General features: G+C 42.5%; 1 protein-coding gene across 1 annotated transcript in view; it reads right to left on the bottom strand.

Moving 5' to 3' along the window:
- LOC121699031 (glypican-5-like) overlaps nt 1-19,671 on the bottom strand; it is an 81,703-nt gene that overhangs the window by 27,080 nt on the left and 34,952 nt on the right. Inside the window, exon 5 of the mRNA XM_042081629.1 lies at nt 8,958-9,120. Coding sequence (XP_041937563.1) covers nt 8,958-9,120 — 163 coding nt within the window. The remainder of the gene's footprint in view (nt 1-8,957; nt 9,121-19,671) is intronic.

Here is a 19,671-nt window from a genome sequence, read left to right as displayed (position 1 = left end):
GTGATTGCACATAAACACAGGCGCATGCCTCTTTGGAGAACATCATAATATCCTTGCTTTTGCATGAGGCGTTGCTGATTGAAAGTCTTGAAGAGATTTTTGAGGAAGATGCAAGTGCATGTCAACCGAGACACTGCTAACGGACAGACTTAAAACAGAAGCAAATCAACATTCCAGCCACACTAGACAAAGAGCGTTCCTTCCTGCAAGGATTAGGTCGTGACAAACAATGATTGTGACTTAAAACCAATTAGCGAGCTAAACCCTTCACAAATAGCACTGGCACAAAGGGCCAGGAGGTATGATGATATTTATGAACGCCGGGCTATGAATACTAAAAACGACAGCGATGAGCGGCGGAAGCTCATGGGTACGCCAGTACCCACTGAACACAGCTGACGGTAGACGAAATACATTTGTGATACATAAGCCTCTCACTAAGGCATCTGCGATCCCGGTCGCTCTAGCTCAGCTCTGTTCAGCAAGCACAGTCTGTTATATCTGAAATGGAAGGATCAGACTTTAAAGTTGGATGCATCTTTTTTTTGTCGCTTACAGCAAACATCACCCCACCATCCACTAGCTGCCTGTGTCTTAAATACACTGTAAAAAAACGCAATCTCTGTGGACAGCCCAGGCTCCAAAAACGGCAACGAAAACAACCTGGGCAAACCTAGCAAATAAAAACATAATAAACTGTTCCAGCAAATCACAGACGAGATGCTCATTTAGGAGAGTTTCAATTGCATGGGAGGGAGGGGGAGGAAGTAGCGAGCTAGCTCTCTGTTTTGTTTGAACGTCAACAGAAGTTAACAGCATCGCTTAGAGCACCTTTAATGAGCGAGTGATTTTATTTTGCTTCCCCCCTCAGATGAGGAGGAAACGATAACTGATTTGAGCCTGGATGAATAGTTGGAGTACAAATAATAAAACACCAAAGCAAATGCCTAAACACAAACGCAATCAAATGAGCGTGTTTTGCCACAAATCACATGCCATGGCCTAAAAAAAAAATCTTTACAAAAAACAAAACAAACGTAATGGTGGTGACAGTTTATTTAGCTGTGCTAAAGTGTCCACTGAGTGTGTTCTTACGAATCTGTTCATTTGGGGCCCTCAGCTCCCCAGGGAGACCTGGCTTTCCTGAGCCATGTCTGAGGGTGCTGTAGCTTGCTGCTAGTGAGCTGAGTGCTTTTTGCACCGCGGTGGAGGGCAGCGTTTTATGCCCAGTGAGGTAGAGAGAGAGAGAGAGAGAGAGAGAGAGAGAGATAGTGAGGGTGGACTGTGAACGTAAAGAAGGAAGAGAAAGTAGAGAGAAAGAGAGTCCAGAGAGAGAGAAAGAGAGTCCAGAGAGAGAGAAAGAGAGATGGAGGGAAAGAACATTGAGGGCTCAGCCCTTCCACTGATGCACACTCAAGGACAAACTCAGATAAGGGCAAGACATTAACTGCTGGCCAAGAAAGTCCAGACAGTTATATATAACGGCTGACCACTCTTCAAGGGTGAACGTAATATTAATTTACAAGTCTTTCATTTAAGGCTCTGCAGTTATTAGGCACAGACACAGGTCAAATTACAGCGACGCTGAATAACTAACTTGGATAACAAATAAAGCAGTCGCTCGGCAGCTCCGCGGTAATGGAGCTTTGGGTTCGGCGACTGAGAAGCCACCTGGCACTGGTCGTTGTGACTCGGCTGCCATCAAGGCGATTACGCCGGTGCCACGCAGAATGATGTGTGCGTGATGTGTGCTTGCCCTTTTCATGGTCCATTACCGCAGCGAGGCGTCCTGCTGCATGCAAGCTGCAACTCATTAAGTCAGTTATGGGACTAAGGGGTGGAGAGGAGCGGGGCGGCCGTGTGGGGGGAAGCAACACGTGCGGTGCTGTTAAACATGCGGCCGACAATACAGATGCACTGGCCTCCCGCTACCATTGTTCCTGCCTCCCTCTATGAATGGGGCACCTAATTGTTGGGGAGGTGCTGGGTAGGCGTGGGGTGGAGGGTTGGGTGGGGGGGGGGGGGGTTAGGCTGGGGTTGGAACTGACGTTTGACATTTTTGCACATTCTAGCCCTTCAAGGGAAAACGTGAATTTGAAGAGCTGTTGTTGTAAAGTGAAATGCCCTTCAAAATGACAGCAGGTATTCTCCTAAGTACACAGCTGATGGGCGAAGAGTGGCAGGGCTTGTCTTTTATGGAACCGAACCAGAGAATGGCTGTTTTTTTTTTTTTTTTTTTGCATATGAGACAGTGATCCAAGCAAGTAGCATCGAGAATAGTATAAAAAGCCACTGCATTTCTCAAGGAAACTTTCTCAACCACTCCTCTGTGTTTTTTTTAAAAAAATGACAGAAACACATGTACATTTCTAACCATCTAAAAGGAAAACTAGGCATGGGATTTTGACAATTTCAGCATTTTCTTTTTGGTGACGACCAGAACTTTTCATGAACTTTGGAGACAGATAGGATTTCCAAGCTACTTCAAACTGCTCATGTGCCGGGTAATCCAGAGCTAAGCACTCCGCCACACGCTGTATTCACTGTGCAGTGGAGAGGGATTTCCAAATGCCATTATTGACTGGAAGGGAAAAAAGCAAGAGCCTGTAACTGTATATGCTATGCAACCAACACTCTCAACAAAGCCTCTTCCTGATAGGAAGCTGACTGACAACAGTTATTCAGAAAACTTTTCATAAGAAACAGCTAATTACTTCGATTGCACACTCGATTTAATGTCCTCCATTTTTGCCATTCAGAGACCACAATCAAGGATGTTACTATTACCTGCAGTGTTAACAGCTTCTTAAGATCAGACCATATAATCTCTATGGCAACAGAGAAAGAATGATAAAAAAAATCAGCTATAGTTCATGCAGAATCCATGTGATCCAATAAGGAACAGTCAAAGAAACATATGTTATATTTTTTTAACCTACCAGAACATAGACATGGGAACATTAATATGTGAGTTTAAGAAATGTGACATTTTCTACGTTTTATTGATTGTTTACCTGTGTGAATGAGATAATAAAGCTCAGTCAGACAAGCGGACATAGGTCAGCTTATAGGATGTGAATGTGCCAGTGAGTAATGCACGACACATGATTTAGTAATGACTTCAGAGCTGCATTTCCAAATAGTGATTCAGCTGTTTAAAATAAGCAAAGACAGGATGGAGGGAGAAAACGAAGAGAAGTTATTCTTTTATTTACCGTTTTCTCGGCTAGAGCAATTTGCTGCAAAGTAATATGTCAAAGAGCAGAGGAAATCAGAACTTTGGGTGACACTATGTTGCTCTTCCATGAATAAATCATGCTGTTTATCATTCTCTGGGGATAACAGCCTCAGACAGTGCTTCTGTAATTGGGAACTTTACCTTGACTTTTGAATAATGTTAAAATCAACCATATGTTATTTCTGGACAATTTCCCTTCTGAACATTTTTTGAAAAAAAAAACAAAACAAAAAAAAAATTAACAGAGCAACTGACTGATACTGCCCATGATAATGATATCGCGATTCAGTTATTCTGCAATACTTGATACATTGCAAAATATTAATCTACAATATATCTGTGTAAATAAATAATAAGAAAAAAAGGCAAAAAGCTGGAATTATGTATTTATTCACTGCATGCACTGCGTTATTGCCTTGTGCCCTCGACATCTTTAAAAAAAACTCCATGAAGCAAGACATCTCACATCCATACCAATACTCCTGTACATTCTGAGTGGTGTTCAAATAAGTGACAGATTACAGAATGTAGGTGGATCAGCGTTGCATTGAAAATACATTGGGGAAGTATTGTTCAAGGGACCCTGATCTCTGCCTCTTGGGAGGCATTAATAACCGCAACGAGCCCTTCCACGACCATAAAAACTACTGCACAATGAGGTGAAGCCACTTTCAAGGCAAAACGAAAATAAAAATATAGAATCTCTCGAGAACACTTGACCATCAACGGTAAACCGTGGCATGGACAAGTTGACACACTCAAGTTGACGCTAAATTGAAATGACTTCCCGTTGGATTCAAGGCGGCGCGCAGAGAGGTCACGACATCTTGTGAGGTATTAAAAAAAAACATAAATACAGTGGCTGTGCTCCGGGGCCAGCATGCGGTCCACCGCATTAGACCCGACAGGGCTCTCCGAGCGCCAGTGTTCCTAAAGCAGCCCTTTTAATTGGGTGGGGAACAGCTGCCACATATGACATTGCCCTGAGGAGGACAAGTGGCACGGTCGAACACACGCTAATAGGGTGCAACCTCTGCCACCTCCCCATCGAGGTCCTGCCGACAGCCAGGCGAACCGCTCGTCGCCTTACTTTCAAACAACCCTGGCACTAACTTTGATATCACAATTAATGCTCCATAATCCCCCCCCCCCCCCCCGATGGCAATCGTTGTCTCACTGCCAGAGGTTGAGGGAGAGATACGAGAGTGTCATTAGAGGAGGTGACGTTATGGGTGATAACAAAGTCTAATGATGACAACGATGGTTCATGATAATCGCACGGCAGATATTACAGCGCCCATTAACGCGGCAGCAAACAGCTCTTCAATGATGCATAAGGACAGCGGCGCCTCATCCAACTCGCATTCGGCGGTGCTCGTTTGGTTTTGCGTTTGCACTTAGAGGCAGATCTCTGCAGCCAGCCGAATGGCAGTTGAGTCCACTGAGACAGACGGGACTCTCATCTCCTGATATGAATGAGAGACCTGAGCCCAGCTTCTGAGGCTGATGATTATTGTTCATTTCCATCACTATTTGACACGCCACCTCATTTCCACACAGCTGGTGCCATACCCACACATCTACTAAATATTTCACAGTGACTCTTCTTATTATCCGTTCTTTTATAGCCAACATAGCCCACCAAAACAAAATAACAAAACACAGAAACATTAAAAGAGCTTTTCTCTCACCAAACAGCTGTGTCTAATTCCGATAGTGTAGTGTGAGTGTTGACTTTGTGTGTGTGTGTGTGTGTGTGTGTGTTGGGAGGCTGGGGCTTTTTAACCACCCCACCCCTTCTTTTTTAAGGACTGGACAGAGAGAGGTGTCTGGACATTAATGAGCAGCACTGTAATCAGCCTGAAGCTAGTCTTTGTAGATCTCAGTAACCATGGTACCACCGAGGACTAATAAAACCCATAGTTCACACACCAGCAAGAGCATCATCTGTACAACATGCTAGGTTAATGGGATTAATAGTGCACAGAGATATGTTTCATTCATATGGTCATTTCCTGTGAATACAAATGTCTTTTTTAGACATACAGTAACAATCACAGGCAAGCTGATCTTGGACATCTCACAGAGGTGTGCGGTGTAGTGCTTTACAGAGCCGCGATGCATTGGATTTTTGCATATATAATCAGCTTCCAGCATCTTGATACCCCCACTGGCTCCATTACGAGCATCTCTCACAATACCTTGGATCATTATATCTCAGCGCGTCGAAAGGCTCACCTTCAGCATTCATTAGCCCGCCAGAACTGTGATGAAGACCCAGGGATTCATATCATGTAATGTCCCCAGGAGACGGGCTATTAATTAATAACAGGCCCACCAAAAGGGCCCTTCTGCACTTCTCTGTCTCTCTCTCTATCTCTCCTTCTCTTATTCGCTCTTTGTGTGTCCTCACAGGAAATTGAGTCTCTTATCACTGCGTTGCTGCCGCCAACATGTCTCCCTGACGCCGTTTTCCTGCACGCTGCATAAACAGCAGCTGCCATTACTGGCCTGCAAAGCCAGTGCCCGGTGACATTTCTCAAGAGGGGCTCACAAGAGACTTCACTAAATGCTGCTGACTTTCAATGCAATGCAAATAATTGAGAATTCTCAAACAGAAGACAAACCTCCCTTTCCTTTTCAGCTGTGAACACCTTTAAATATATTATTTTTGTTGTTGTTGTTTCTGGATGTTGATAAAGCGCTGGTATGGTAATGCTGTGTGCCTCCGGGCCTGTGAGCTTTCATGCAGACAGATATCTTGCCTTAAAGGGGTTAAGAGTACAGAGCAGCCGGTGACGACAGGAATGACACCTTTGCCCCAAGAGTGACAGCTCTATTGACATTCAGATGTCATCCTTGGCATGTGCGAGACGGGCAATACTGCTGCTGCCCAAGTTCGTAAGGTTGTGTGTGTGTGTGTGTGTGTGTGTGTGTGTGTGTGTGTGGAGGGGAGTGTGGGGGGGGGGGGGGGTGTTGCGTGGCAGGGGGGCTTCTGTGTGTGAAGATTGACAAACTGTCGAGCTTGTAGAGAACAAACAGCCAAACCCAACCAACTGCTTCAGCCCAATGCAGATAGACAAATGTTTACTTGCCACTGGCATCAACATGTTGTCCCCACACATTTGTATACGCAAACAAATATATAACATCCATCCGATTCCTCTGGAGCAATGTGAAGAACATGCACCTGGAAACATCACTCAATTCAACCCTCTAGCATGAAACAGACAAGTGCATTTTTTCACATTTATCTCCTCTGTACACTTCTCATTCTGTATCAAAATAGAAAGATGGAGCATAGTGTGTAAATTAAAAGGGGAAAAAAATAATTCTAAAATATCACTGTGTGTTCCACGCTTTGCTGAGCCTCGGGGAACTGAAGGAGAGCTGAGTAGATTAAGGGATTTCAGACTGTTCTTTCTGTCCATCATAATTTCCCTTAGTGATTAAAACACAAGGCAGCTTAACAAACTCCGCTGCAAGTAAGCAAAAACTCGATACCAGCCCTCAGCTCTTGTGCCATTCGGGGAGAAGGGGAAATGAAATGAAGGCCTGTCTGTTGATCTGCAACTTCCCCTAATCTCCAAATCTCATTTAATGTGAACTTAGCGGGGAAAAAAAATCAAAACAGAAAAGGCACGTCGGTGTGAGAACTATAAGCGCTCTTTTTCTGTAGCCCCGGCACTTACATAACGCGATCGTACCGGGAATTATCAATGACTTTCCTTCTTCCCTCCACATTTGACCGACCATAAATATCCCAAATTCCACTGGGAGAACACAGGCCAAGCAAGACATTTCAATATACAGAATACATACTCGGGACGGCTTTAAACCTGCACACCTATATTTTTCCCCTCCTAAAATGGTGATAACATTAATCTGATCTAATATTACAATGTGCTAGTCCACATTGTTTGAGCACTACACTGCACAGGGGAGCTGTGGGTGAACGCAACGAGCTCTGTCCTTAAAAGACTGCACTGTGCTGAGGAGAGGAGAGGAGAGGAGAGGAGAGGTGAATAGACGAGGGGAGAGTTGAGGAGACGAGGGGAGAGGTGAGGAGAGGAAAGGAGAGAAGAGATGAGGAGAGGAGAGGTGAGGAGAGGAGAGGTGAATAGACGAGGGGAGAGTTGAGGAGACGAGGGGAGAGGTGAGGAGAGGAAAGGAGAGGAGAGATGAGGAGAGGAGAGGAGAAGTGAGGAGAGGTGAGGAGAGGAGAGATGAGGAGAGGAGAGGAGTGGTGAGCTTGGCTTGGCTCAGACAGAGGCTGTGAGACAGCTGCAGAGAGAAGGCCTGCTGAGTGAGAGGCACGGCTCTGAACCGCACATGAAATGGTCGCAGGGGAGAGAAGAGGAGATGAGGAGGAGGAGGAGCACGAGGGAAGGAGGAGAGGAGGAGTAGGGAGGCCCAGCCCTGTTGGATACCATGTGTGACGCCCGCGCCTGAGAGCAGCTTGGCTGGGTGCGTGATAGATGAGGGAGTCCCCACAGTGTCCGGTGAAATATGGCATGACGTGCGTACACACACACACACACACACACACACACACACACACACACACACACACACACACACACACACACACACACACACACACACACTCACACACTCACACACTCACACACTCACACAAGCGATTAGACACAGCTGCGTGGGACTGGTGTCAGATTGACGGACAGGCCGGATAGGGAAACGTTATTGTGAGATGACCGGGGGATCTTGATGACCTCTCGGTGGAGGGCGGAGGGAGTGTGATGAATCAGACACTTTTGCATGGGCGACGACAGGTGAGGGAGATCAGCTGATGCAGAGAGAAGGGCGGGCGGTGAGATTATTAAGGCGGAGCCTCACCACTACATCCCCAACCCACCCGACACCAGCCAAACCCCTTGGCAACAACTGAGCTCTTTGTGATCGGAGGGGAATTTATTTTAGAAACAATCATAACATTGTTGTATGAAGTGATTTAGTTCATTAGGAAGTCATGCCCGTTGCCACGTTGCCCTAAATAAAATGCCCTAGAGTTGAGAACTAGCTGTACTACACTAGAGGTCTTTTTACTTTTTGGACATTTGCCTGGACATTTGGCTTTCCACAGAAAACATTTCCATGGGGCAAAATCAAAATAATGTCACAGAAAAATCTAATTTCAACAAAATATAAAAATGTTTTCACCTGGTTGTCACTGATGGACAAATGGAAACTCACTTCCTTTCAGGGGAAGCAGGACAGCTTTGAAGCGATTACTGCCTATTCTACCTACCGCTGTGAGCCAGACTCTGTCGGGATCTGTCTGAATCCCCTCGTTCTTTAGCAGGATCCCTCTAGCTCTGCTAGAACCGTCCCACGGGAACAGCACAGGCTAAAGTACCTGTCAGGTAAGTCTACACTCAGGTGAGAATACTGGATGTCTCGATGGCCTACGTATCGTAACATCGTAACAGTCTGGTAAGATGCTTAGAACATGTGGCATCTCACCAGACTGTTACAATGTTATATGTTTCTGTGAATTCAGTGTGAAATAGAAAAGTGTTTAAAATGATTTTTGCCGGCAATACTTTCTCCCCTATTTACGGATAAGGGATACAATAAACACCACTGCTTACGGGTCAATACAGAACAAGCTCGCTCCCAGACTGACCATAGTTAAAATCATTCATCTGCAACGCCAAGGCCTTGTTTGTGATCAAGTGGACATGATGAGAGCACTCACGTTTGGAGATTCTCAGGATTGTCCTCTTCACGTCTCCATTTCCTGACCCCCAGCAGCCGTCCTCGTCGTCACAGTCGCCGCTGTAATGTCCCTCACGGTCACCACTGCCCGTCTCAATCTCATCTAGAGTCCCAAACTTTGGGATCGACTTCCCTTGTAACAGCTGCAGAAAGACGAAGACAACGATTCACTACACATAAACATATACTAATAACTCAGCAGATACATTGTTATTCACATCATTATGAAAACACAATTCAATTGCAATCATTGGCAATAAGAAGATGAAGAGTTTTGGTCGAGCAAATGCAATTACACTTGAAAATAATTGAAGAACTATGAGACAATCGACACAACAAAGCACCAGTGCAAATAATCATCTTACATTTCCTAGAAAAAGTCCTGTTAAGCCGCTTTGACCTGATAACGGCAATAATAACAACATCCTTTAATAAGCACTAATAATTTCAGTGTTCCTGTGCTGCTTGTTAATGGTGGCAAACTTTGTGAACTTCACAGTCATACACAGTGATAATGACTTGCCTTAATTACCTCATTGAGATGCAGGACCACCTCTCAGACATTGAAAGCTGTTTGTATTTATCAGACAGGTAGGGGCTTTATAGGCCTGCTGTAATTGTCCGCGGTAATTAGTTACTGTAGTGGTTCAATATTAGTGGATTAAGTGGCAGACCTAATGGATTATTCCAGCCGTGATGGACGGCTGACGGAGACACACAAACTGCAGAACAGAGCAGCCACTTTGAGCTTGTTTTAGAGTCTGCCCACGCACAGTGCTGCAGAACTTAACATGTTTTTTTTAAAGAAAGGACCATAAAAGCAACAAAGAAAGAAAGAGAGTGAGAAAAAGGAGGGGGGAGGAGAGAGAGAACAAAAGAGGCAGAAATAAAGAAAGAAAAAAAAGAAAGAAAGAAAGAAAATTAAGTCAGAAGTAACAAGGAAGGCTATATAGCCAGAAATAAAAAAGAAATGGCAAAACTTTGAGGGGGGACGTGAGCTATGGCAGAACATAGATATTAACCTGCCTCCCACACAGTGGGCTATAATGAAGTTATTCATACCATGGGTAAAATGGCTTTGCTTAATTTCCTGCCCTATAATTAAATGGTGCATTCCCACTGAAATGGAAGCGCACAAAAGGCTACCGCAGAGTCATAATCAGAGACAAACTTAGTTCACGCTTTCCACATTTCAGAAAGAGCCTACTTATTCAACACATCAAGCAGCTTAACTGAGCCAAGAACATAGGTGATCGTATATGCCTGAACTGGACTCCAGATTTAATTTGTGGCAGACATCCTCATTGCAGTTGACACAGTTAAAGGAGAACTCCAGCCAATTTTAACACGGAGCTCAGTTGATCATGTTTACGGCATACTGTCGGTTGGAAAAATGTGAAAAAAAAAAAATCGGTGCTGTTTGACGGGAGTTAGCCAGCTGCTGAATGGAGTATGAAGAACCAAAGAAGACAGGATAAAAACATAATAATTGCAGACATAGATTAGATATGTAGGCTACAAATAAATACATTTATCTACAGTTTGGTCAAACTGGTAGGCCTAATTAATTTCCACAATTACCTAATTACAGTGCATGAAAATGCACTGTTCTGTTATCCAAAGTCTTCTTCTTCTTCTTCTTCTTATTATTCTTCCCACCAAATTTCTGCGTCTAATTCAGCTTCAACCGTTTAACGTAGAAACTTTGTTCAAACTTTGTAACGTAGGTCTTGAAAAGGACACGTGGGGAATGTATTTTTCACTTTTGTAAACTTTATACTTTTTGAGATATTAATAAAAAACAAGCTTATTTTTCCCCATAGACTTTGCATTAGCACTATGACATCACAATGGACTAATTAACTTGATTTGCACCTGTATCAACTTCCAGCTGCTCACTACTAGGACCCATCAAAGAGTCAGTTAAACTGATTGCACCTGTATCAACTGCTTTCTGCTCAATTAGGCCAACTCTCTCTGTGTCTCTCCATTCTACAAGGATATAAGGCACATTCCATCCAACTTTCTATCCATTCATCCTCTTCAAACCATTCACTCATCCACCTATTAAACTATCCACCAACATCCATTAAACAATCTGCCTATCAACATCCATTCAACTTTCTGTCTATCAACATCCATTACACTATCTAAATTCAACTTTTAAACTATATACTCTGTCTAAGGCTTTAAGCATACAATCTGGCTCTCTTAAGACTATTCTGTTCAACTATTTCCTCTGCCCACAACTGTTTCAAAATAAATGTCCTCACTACAATAATTCACTATTAAATAATTTAACTATTTAAACTACTCAACTATTTAACTGTTCAGACATTTCAACTGTCAGTTGTTATCAACTATGACTCCTGCCAACTGTTTCCAAGTAAAAGTTTGTTTTGCATTTTATGTTAATATACAGTATGTTTATATTTTCATGCACTGGTAATTTCCTCAAAATTACATTTTCTAGTTGCTACCTCATTTACGTACAGTAAATATTTACAGTAAATAATTTAAACAATGGGGAAATACATAATTAAAAGAATGAAACAATGTAGAAATAGCCTAGGCTACATAAATAGCCTACATAAATGAAGCAATGTGGAAATGGAACAGATAAGTCAAGCAATGTGGAAATACATAGCCTACGTAAATAAATAGAAAGACAGAAATAAATAAATGAAGAAATACAGAAATAAATGAAGAAATACATAATTAAATTAATTAATAACTAGGTTCCATGACCAAACTGTACATTCATCTATTCATTTGTACATCTCCTAATTTATGTCTGCATTTATTTATTTATCCTGTCATCTTTGGTCCTCCATATCCCATTCATTTAGAGTTTCCATGTTGTAAGTATGATTGCCTCCCACTGTTAACTTCCCACTGGACTGGTTTAGCATAGGTTTGGAGCATATACGGATATATACACACACTGCAGAGATGGATCCTGCAGCTTCTGCCTCTGTTAAGCCACACTGGACAAATCGAGAACATTAAGTATGGGGCGTGCAAACTATAAGCAACTGCTTTATCCTCACAAATTACTATGCAGAGCACACACAGCAGGATTACTGACCAGACACTATGATGTAAACAAGTGCAATCCACCCCGCAGGTCGTCTATCTAAATGTGTGTGTATGTTAAGTTATGGTATCCAAGTTTAGCAACAAAATACGTTCTCTGAGTTGTCAGGCAATGCCACTTACATTTCAAATGGTTGAAAACAACCTCAAATGCAACAAACATCGGTGATCACAAACATACAAGTTAGAAAGCCTATGATCATTAAAATTAAGAGGCCTACAGTACATGTGTAAAACAACCTGTTTAACACCTTCTCACTGTTGGACCTAGTATGAGCTATGCCCTTCTGCATGTCCACATTATGGTCCCATATGGAAATATCACTGCCACATCTGATGCGAGACACAGGTGGAGCAAGAGGTATAGAACGAGGTATAGCGCCACCAATCAGAGCTGTAGGGCTTTATGCGCAATCTAAACAAAGACAGTGTCTGTGAAAAGGACATTAAATAACAAAATATGGACAGCATCCATGACAAAAAAAACTTCCTGGCAAAGTCATTTTTTATAAATTGTTGTGAATAATAGGCATAAAACTAACTAACACAAAAAAACTGGGCTTACTGTTTTAACACAGATCTTTTTCAGTATGTCTAAAATCTAAGTGGAGCAATTTAAAACAAGTTTGCAGGGTCATTCCCCACATTCCAGAGTGCGTCTTGCAAAAGCAGATCAGCAGCCAGAGAACTGTGTTTGCCAGATCTTGAGAGGTCATATCACAGCAACTCTCTCTTGAGATGCAAACAATGGAGCTTGTAGAAACAGAAATCAATCATCAAACTGCCTTTTACAATTTCTATCAGACAGTGGAATCAAGGGAAATATTGTCCTGGTATTAGAACCAAAATTAAACAAAACACTCAGTATAGTGTTCTCTTTCTCTCTCACACTCTCTCTCTCTCTCTCTCTCTCTCTCTCTCTCTCTCTCTCTCTCTCTCTCTCTCTCTCTCCCTATACAGATGTTCCTGTTAGGACTTCTCTGTCAAAAATCAGGGTTTCATTCATTTCTACCCAGAGCTGTCACTCTGGTGTGACCTTGCCAGTCAGTGCAATATAACTTTATCAACCAGCATCAAACAGCAAATGAAATCAAAGTTCGACCCAGATAGGAACACAGTACTAGAAAATGTTTCAAATACACAACAGAAATCATTTCAAGCCTACAGAAAAAAAAAAAAACTTTATTTTCCTCTATTCTGTCTCTGGACACACTGACATAAAGCCTACTTTTAGAAGTTCTAACGATGACAACAACAAGGACAATGTTGTTTTTGTGTTCTTATTCTCACTGTAATGTAAATGACTGAGACTGACTGCTTGATTGGTTGACTGCTCTTCCTGACCTGAGCAGAAAAGAGTCAAAAGCTATCGTGCACCTGGCACAAGGTGGCCCAAGCGCGTCACAAGGCTTATTCTAATCTTGCACTCAATAAAGTGAGTCATTTTTCGCCATGCGCTCCACTTTTATTAAACCTTGCGCCCAGGGGTGTGGCAATTAACCACATAAGGGGCCCTATCGTGCACCTGGCACAAGGTGGTCAAAGCGCATTACAAGGCTTATTCTAATCTTACACTCAATAAAGTGAGGAATTTTTTGCCAATACGCTGCTCTTTTATTAAACCTTGTGCCCAGAGGTGTGGCAATTAACAACATAAGGTGTCGTCTGGCGCATGATCCAAAAATCGCTATCTTACTAAAATAGGGCCCCATATGTTCCATAACACGGAAGAGGATATTGATTTCTGTGTCACCCCTTCAAATCAGACAAACAGAACAGACTTAGAGCAGACAGCCTGAATTCAATAAGGAAAGAGAACATGCAGGAAGAAATTCACTTAACGATAAAACCATTCTCAGTTCAGTGTGTTTGTTTAGCCTCAAAAAGAGATGGACTATTAATCAGGAGCGAAATAATCACACATCCTGTTCAAGAATGCATGCAATAATTGCTAGCTGCATAACTATATTTTACTTTGGATTTGATTTGGATTTGGATTGGAAAATATTGTCACTCTCACTTAGTTGAACACATGCTGTCAAAACTGTGCCCTGATTTTTTCCGGAATAACAGACAAATGTCAAACACTGTGGTTGTCAGCTAAGAAAAATGGAGTGGAATCACTAAGGCAATCGTGTTCTTGAGAGCCAGAGGTTAGATAACCATCCTTAAACTGATGGCCGCCACACTGCTCCTCAATCACAAATGTTTTTCCTGGCAAATGCCAGAGAGGCCTCTCTTTTTTTTTGGAGGAGGCGAAAAAGCACCCCTGTTTTTTTCCCATCTCTGCAAAAACTGCCCCTGAGCAACACATTCCTACTGGTCTCAGAGGGACTGAGGGGGAAAAAAAGAATCCTTTTCTTCCCTCTCACATTCATGTTTTTGCCGGGAAAGCCGTTTAATTGTCACACACTTTGATTCATAATTGAGTTATGTTTAACGGACAGACACAAGAGCTTCCACTTATCACTCCCAATTCTCACAGAAAAAAAGAGATGGCTGTAGACGTGTCGTTCAGTCTTTTGTGGTAGAAACAGAAAAAACGCTGAAAATAAGATGCTTTGCATCCATTTCCACATTTGCTCATTCTGCAACAGCTATCCAAATCTGTGAGTTGACAAGAGTAATTACTGTTCTGTGTCTAAGGTTGGAACAATGTACACTAATGACAACACACAGCTCCAGTTCAGCTCTTGCTCCTGTCAGTGTTTCTCACAACACGATTAAGAGGTTATATTATCTAGGATGTGGGTTTCCAAAAACCCATACTCGACTTTGTTACTGATAACAAGAAAATGACAGACCAGAGCTTTTTGGAACACTCCCAATAACGTCCATTGACAGCCTGCTTTACCTATCTTACTGTCTGTATCCCCATTGAAATGCAATAAAAACAGCTGAGGCTGTTATAAATAATTGAAACATAATGAGCCATATATTTACAAACGTTGCTTGCACATCAACACTAAACAACAACAACAACAAAAACATGCCAGTGAGCCGACATTTTCCTGAGGCGACCTCTGATACCCTTTCCTCCCCAGTTAGAGGTAAACATGAGTGTAACTTGACCTTACAAATGTCAATCAGAGGCCTAATCTTTCTTTACACTTGAGATGGAAAACAAATGGGATTTTATTTGACTCCAGTTGATTGCTATTGAGCAGCCAGAGCCGTGATTTATTGCTCTATGTGACAGTGCTATTAGCCTCGATCCTGTAAATGAAATAAGGCTATGCCAAGCCTGTGATTATTATTCCGTCCGCAGGTACATGAAGTACTTTGACATGTTGAGGCGAGACAAGATTTACTCACAGAAGCTCTGATTTAGAGAAGTATCACAACCCAATTTATACAGTGTCACTCTCTCTAACCACCTGCTTTTTTATGACTGCTTGTTTCAAAAATTGACCACAACCTGCTGTATTTTTGTATTATATGAAAGCAGTACTTAAAAAAAGAGTTGTATTTCAAAACTTGGTTTTGAGACAAAGTTTTGAGATGCATCAAATATATATGCATGCTGGGGCTTAAACTAGGGGACACATGCAGCATGTACTTGAGTGGTACAAACTGTCAATTGTACCCTATGACAGTTCTTAGCTATGCAAATCTTGTCAAAATATGATTGCCTCAAAGAGAGTAAAAAAGAGAGGAAGCTTGGAGGACTTGGATGATTGTAGTGCATTAATCAACATAGCTGTGACAGCAGGCTATGTTGTGGAATTTTCATCAGCCTTTACAGAGAGATAGGTGTTGCTCTGAAAGCCTTTTGTTCGGAGGTCACAAAACACTACCCTGCTACTTATGTAATTCACAAGAGAATGGATTCTTTACATCAGAGTTTGGGTACAAGCTCTGAGACATACAGTAAGAGCAGAACTGAATGGGACTGCAGAGATATACTAAAAAACACTGCAGAGGCAGGTTGCACCAAAAAAAGAAGGGAAAAAAAGAAAAATGTGTTCATAACAGCTAAAAAGTCAGAGTTGAGAAGAGTTTGCAAAGAGGTGTTTACATCCACTGAGCCAAGAAATATGGGCAACATTGCATTGTTACATATTAAATTATGTAAACATAAATTTACTACATAGTGTACCCCACGAGCTTCTGCAAATATCTATGCTAAAGATGTAGAAGTAACAGGTTGTCTCATATGGTAATACTAGTTAATGCTAATAGATGCAACACAAAGCAAAGTATGAAATTATTACTGAAGAGCCAGCATTGATTTCTTGGAGAGCTTTTTTTCGTTGATTTTCGACAATCTAGTGGGTTCTCTTTAAAGGAAGCTTTCCATCTCAAGAGTGCTAAAAACGCAAGATGAAAGCTTTAGCCTGAGATAGCAGATGGCTATCTTCCTTCCTTTCACTTTTGTTTAACACGTACGTCGAGAAAAAAGAAAGAAAAAAAAAAACGATGTCCTTTAAAGGCCAAGTTTTGTATGGGTGATGGCTATCTTTAAAAGAAGAGCTCTTTGTGCTGGAACGAAATGAAGTCATCTAAATGCATTCAGGCTCTGACGCAGCACACTTTCAAATGGGGTGGCCCGGCACTGGTTTACAGAAATGTCGACCATGTCAGAATGATCAATATCCCCATTAACAGGAGCCCAAGGAACTACAAAAGGACCAGGGGATGCCAGAGCCTGTGCATGTATGGAGATTGTGACAGTGATATAGTAAGAGTATTTCACATCCCTGACCGAATGCAATTACCCGCCGCCCCGGCGATGTTTAAGTCATCCCACAGCACTGTATATTGAGGTTAGCGGCACGAGTGACCACAAACATTTACATTAGAAACAGGGACGAGAGATGAATTATATTACTGCACGGGTTAGTTTGCTTAGTGCTCCAGCCCCTATGGGGTTCTTTATTATTTTATACGGCATACTGTGGACTGGCTGTGCGGATAAGCATGCAACTTTAAACCTGTTTATTTCATTCCCTCCACTGCGGTTCATTATTATGCTCTACGTGGTCTCGCAGTGATGCACATCACTGATCAATAATATGTGTAATATATGCATAACAAGTGGCCGTGGTGGGACAAACAGAAAAGAACAAAGAGAGTATACACAATCTGGGGTGCCTCTAGTGAGCGCTCAATGCAGTCTGACGAAAACGCTGGGGCTCTGCCTCTGAAGGAGGATGAAATTAAAGAATAACAGAGCAAATAAAGACTAAATGAATGACCTGTTACATTCATGCCTATTACAATCTATCTGGTATGTGTTTACTTACTCAGTAATGGCCCGGGAGACTTCCCTTCTCAATCAAGCTCCATCTTTGACAGAGGTTGACAGCTGGAGATATAGGATGTATCTTGGTGTGTGTGTGTGTGTGTGTGTGTGTGAGTGTGTGTGTGTGAAGGGGGTGGGTGGGTGGGGGTGGGGGGGGAGGGGACTGGCAACACTTGCTCCTGTATCTCTAGGGATCAGTCTGTCTGTACTTTTGGTAATTATTCAAGCTGAGCCCCATGCTTCTCTGCTGCTTATCTCCCAGTGTCCTTAGGGGTCGGGGTGCCAGACCCAGGGGCCAACAGAGCGGGATTAGATTGATTTGTGCAGGAAGTAACAGCTTCTCATGGAACACTGAATGACGAGTCATGACCTCAGATATTCACAAGTATGTACATGGTGAGACACACAGAGAGAGAGAGAGAGAGAGAGAGAGAGAGAGAGAGGGAAATAGAGAAAAAGTAAGAGAGAGAGACAGAGAGAGGGAGAGAGAGAGAGAGAGAGAGAGAGAGAGAGGAGGTGGGTGGGTCACAGAGTTTGATAAAGGTGGGGTGGTGGTGGTAATAGTGGGGTTCTTGACAGCTCAGGAAAATGATTGCTGTGCTTGGCAACTTAGCATGTCTAAGAGGGTTCTGCTATGGCCTGTTAAGACCATGAGAGCAACAGCTGTGTCAGTAACAGTGTAGAGCTTTCGCTTATTTATATCTCTTTATTTATTTGGCATAATATAACTTTGTTTACATATGCGTGGAAAGCCACAAATTAAATGTCAAAAGAACTGAGCTGCATGAGCTGCATATATTTTGTATTCAGCCTCCTTATAACTTTCCTTTTGGAAAACACTAAAAGTAAATAAAATCAAATTCAAGAAAAATCCCCTATGAAACTCATTACTATCCCATTACAAGTTGGCATCATATGTAGAAAATGACTTCTCAAATAAACTACAATGAGATTACTGTCACTAGGAGAGCCAGGGCATAACTGTCAACACTGCATGAGGAAAGAAAACAAAAAAAGATTATGATTCTCGATTTACTGTCATTTTTCCAAATTATAAATGGCAACTGGAGAGGAACACCACTAAGCCAACTGGTAAACAAATAAACCTAGATGACATTCTAAAACATTGCACAGCGTTTATCAATGTTAACAGAAACACCATGGAACAGTGAATTGGCATACCCATCCAGGCTTGAATAACAAGCACTATGGATATTTGATCTTCCAAGGATTCAAGGGTTTTATGCCGTCGCCCCAAATCAAATCAGACTGTCAGAGAGCGCGTGACAGAGCGGCTGACATTTTGTGCCTTTCTAGATAACCGGCGAGGATCATTGTGACGCCGGGCTGACTGTTAATGGGTGGTTTATTAGCTGATGATCTAAATGAGCCGTGAGCCGAGGTTGTCTTATCGTGTGCGCACAGCCAGGGCTATGAAAACTATTTTTGAAAATCCATCTGTCTCCGACGTCACAACACAGTCGGCTCTGGATAACACTGGCTGGCCTAACCAAAGATGAATTCCGAGAGAGAGAGAGAGCTCTCAGTTAGAGGAGTTATATCCTCTATATGAGAGAGAAAGGGACAGAGAGAGGAGAGAGAGAGAGAGAGAGAGAGAGACTCTAATCTTGAGAAGATAAATGGGAAAACAAGAAAAGATATAGAAACGAAGGTACATCAGCAGACGGACAAAGATGGCTTTGATGTTTGCTTTTTCTTACCACTAATCTTATCCCAGTCTAGACATGTATTATCAAAGGGTCTTACTTTCACCGAAAATGGAATCACAAAGTACTTCCTTTAAACGTACAGACTACTTGAAATCATTACAAAAATAAGAAATGAGATCCAAAAAAAAAAAAAAAAATCAATGTTGAGTTAATTTGTTTAAAAGTAGGAAAGCGTTATCAGAGCAGTCCTGTGAACCTCTGGCTAGAGAAACTGTTTGGTGCATCGAAAGCATCTTCAGGATCTGGATCAAGAAACAGCTGCTAGTGCTCTGCGCCCTTGCCACAACCTTCCTCTCGGAGACAAAGACACACAGCAGCACCTCCACCAGGGAGCTGAGACGACACACGTCCAGCTATACCTTCACATACAAAGCCCATTCATCACACCCCCTGTGTGTGTGTGTGTGTGTGTGCGTGTGTGTGTGTGTGTGTGTGTGTGAGAGTCGTCTAACCCGGTTTCTTTCCCCCTCTGTAAATTAGTCTGTCATGAGCCTGGGTGTCCCGAGCTTTAAACAAACACCCACAGATGCTGTTTATATAACTTCCAGAAACACGGAATCCACCGCGCGCTAATGGGGAAACCACAAGAGGAACATCGCTCAGGGTCCAGTCAGAAGCCCCAA

Source organism: Alosa sapidissima, chromosome 23 (genome assembly GCF_018492685.1).
Source record: "Alosa sapidissima isolate fAloSap1 chromosome 23, fAloSap1.pri, whole genome shotgun sequence".
Taxonomy (NCBI): Eukaryota; Metazoa; Chordata; class Actinopteri; order Clupeiformes; family Clupeidae; genus Alosa; species Alosa sapidissima.
Note: the sequence above shows the minus strand (reverse complement) of the source record. Positions and strands in the feature narration are given on the sequence as shown.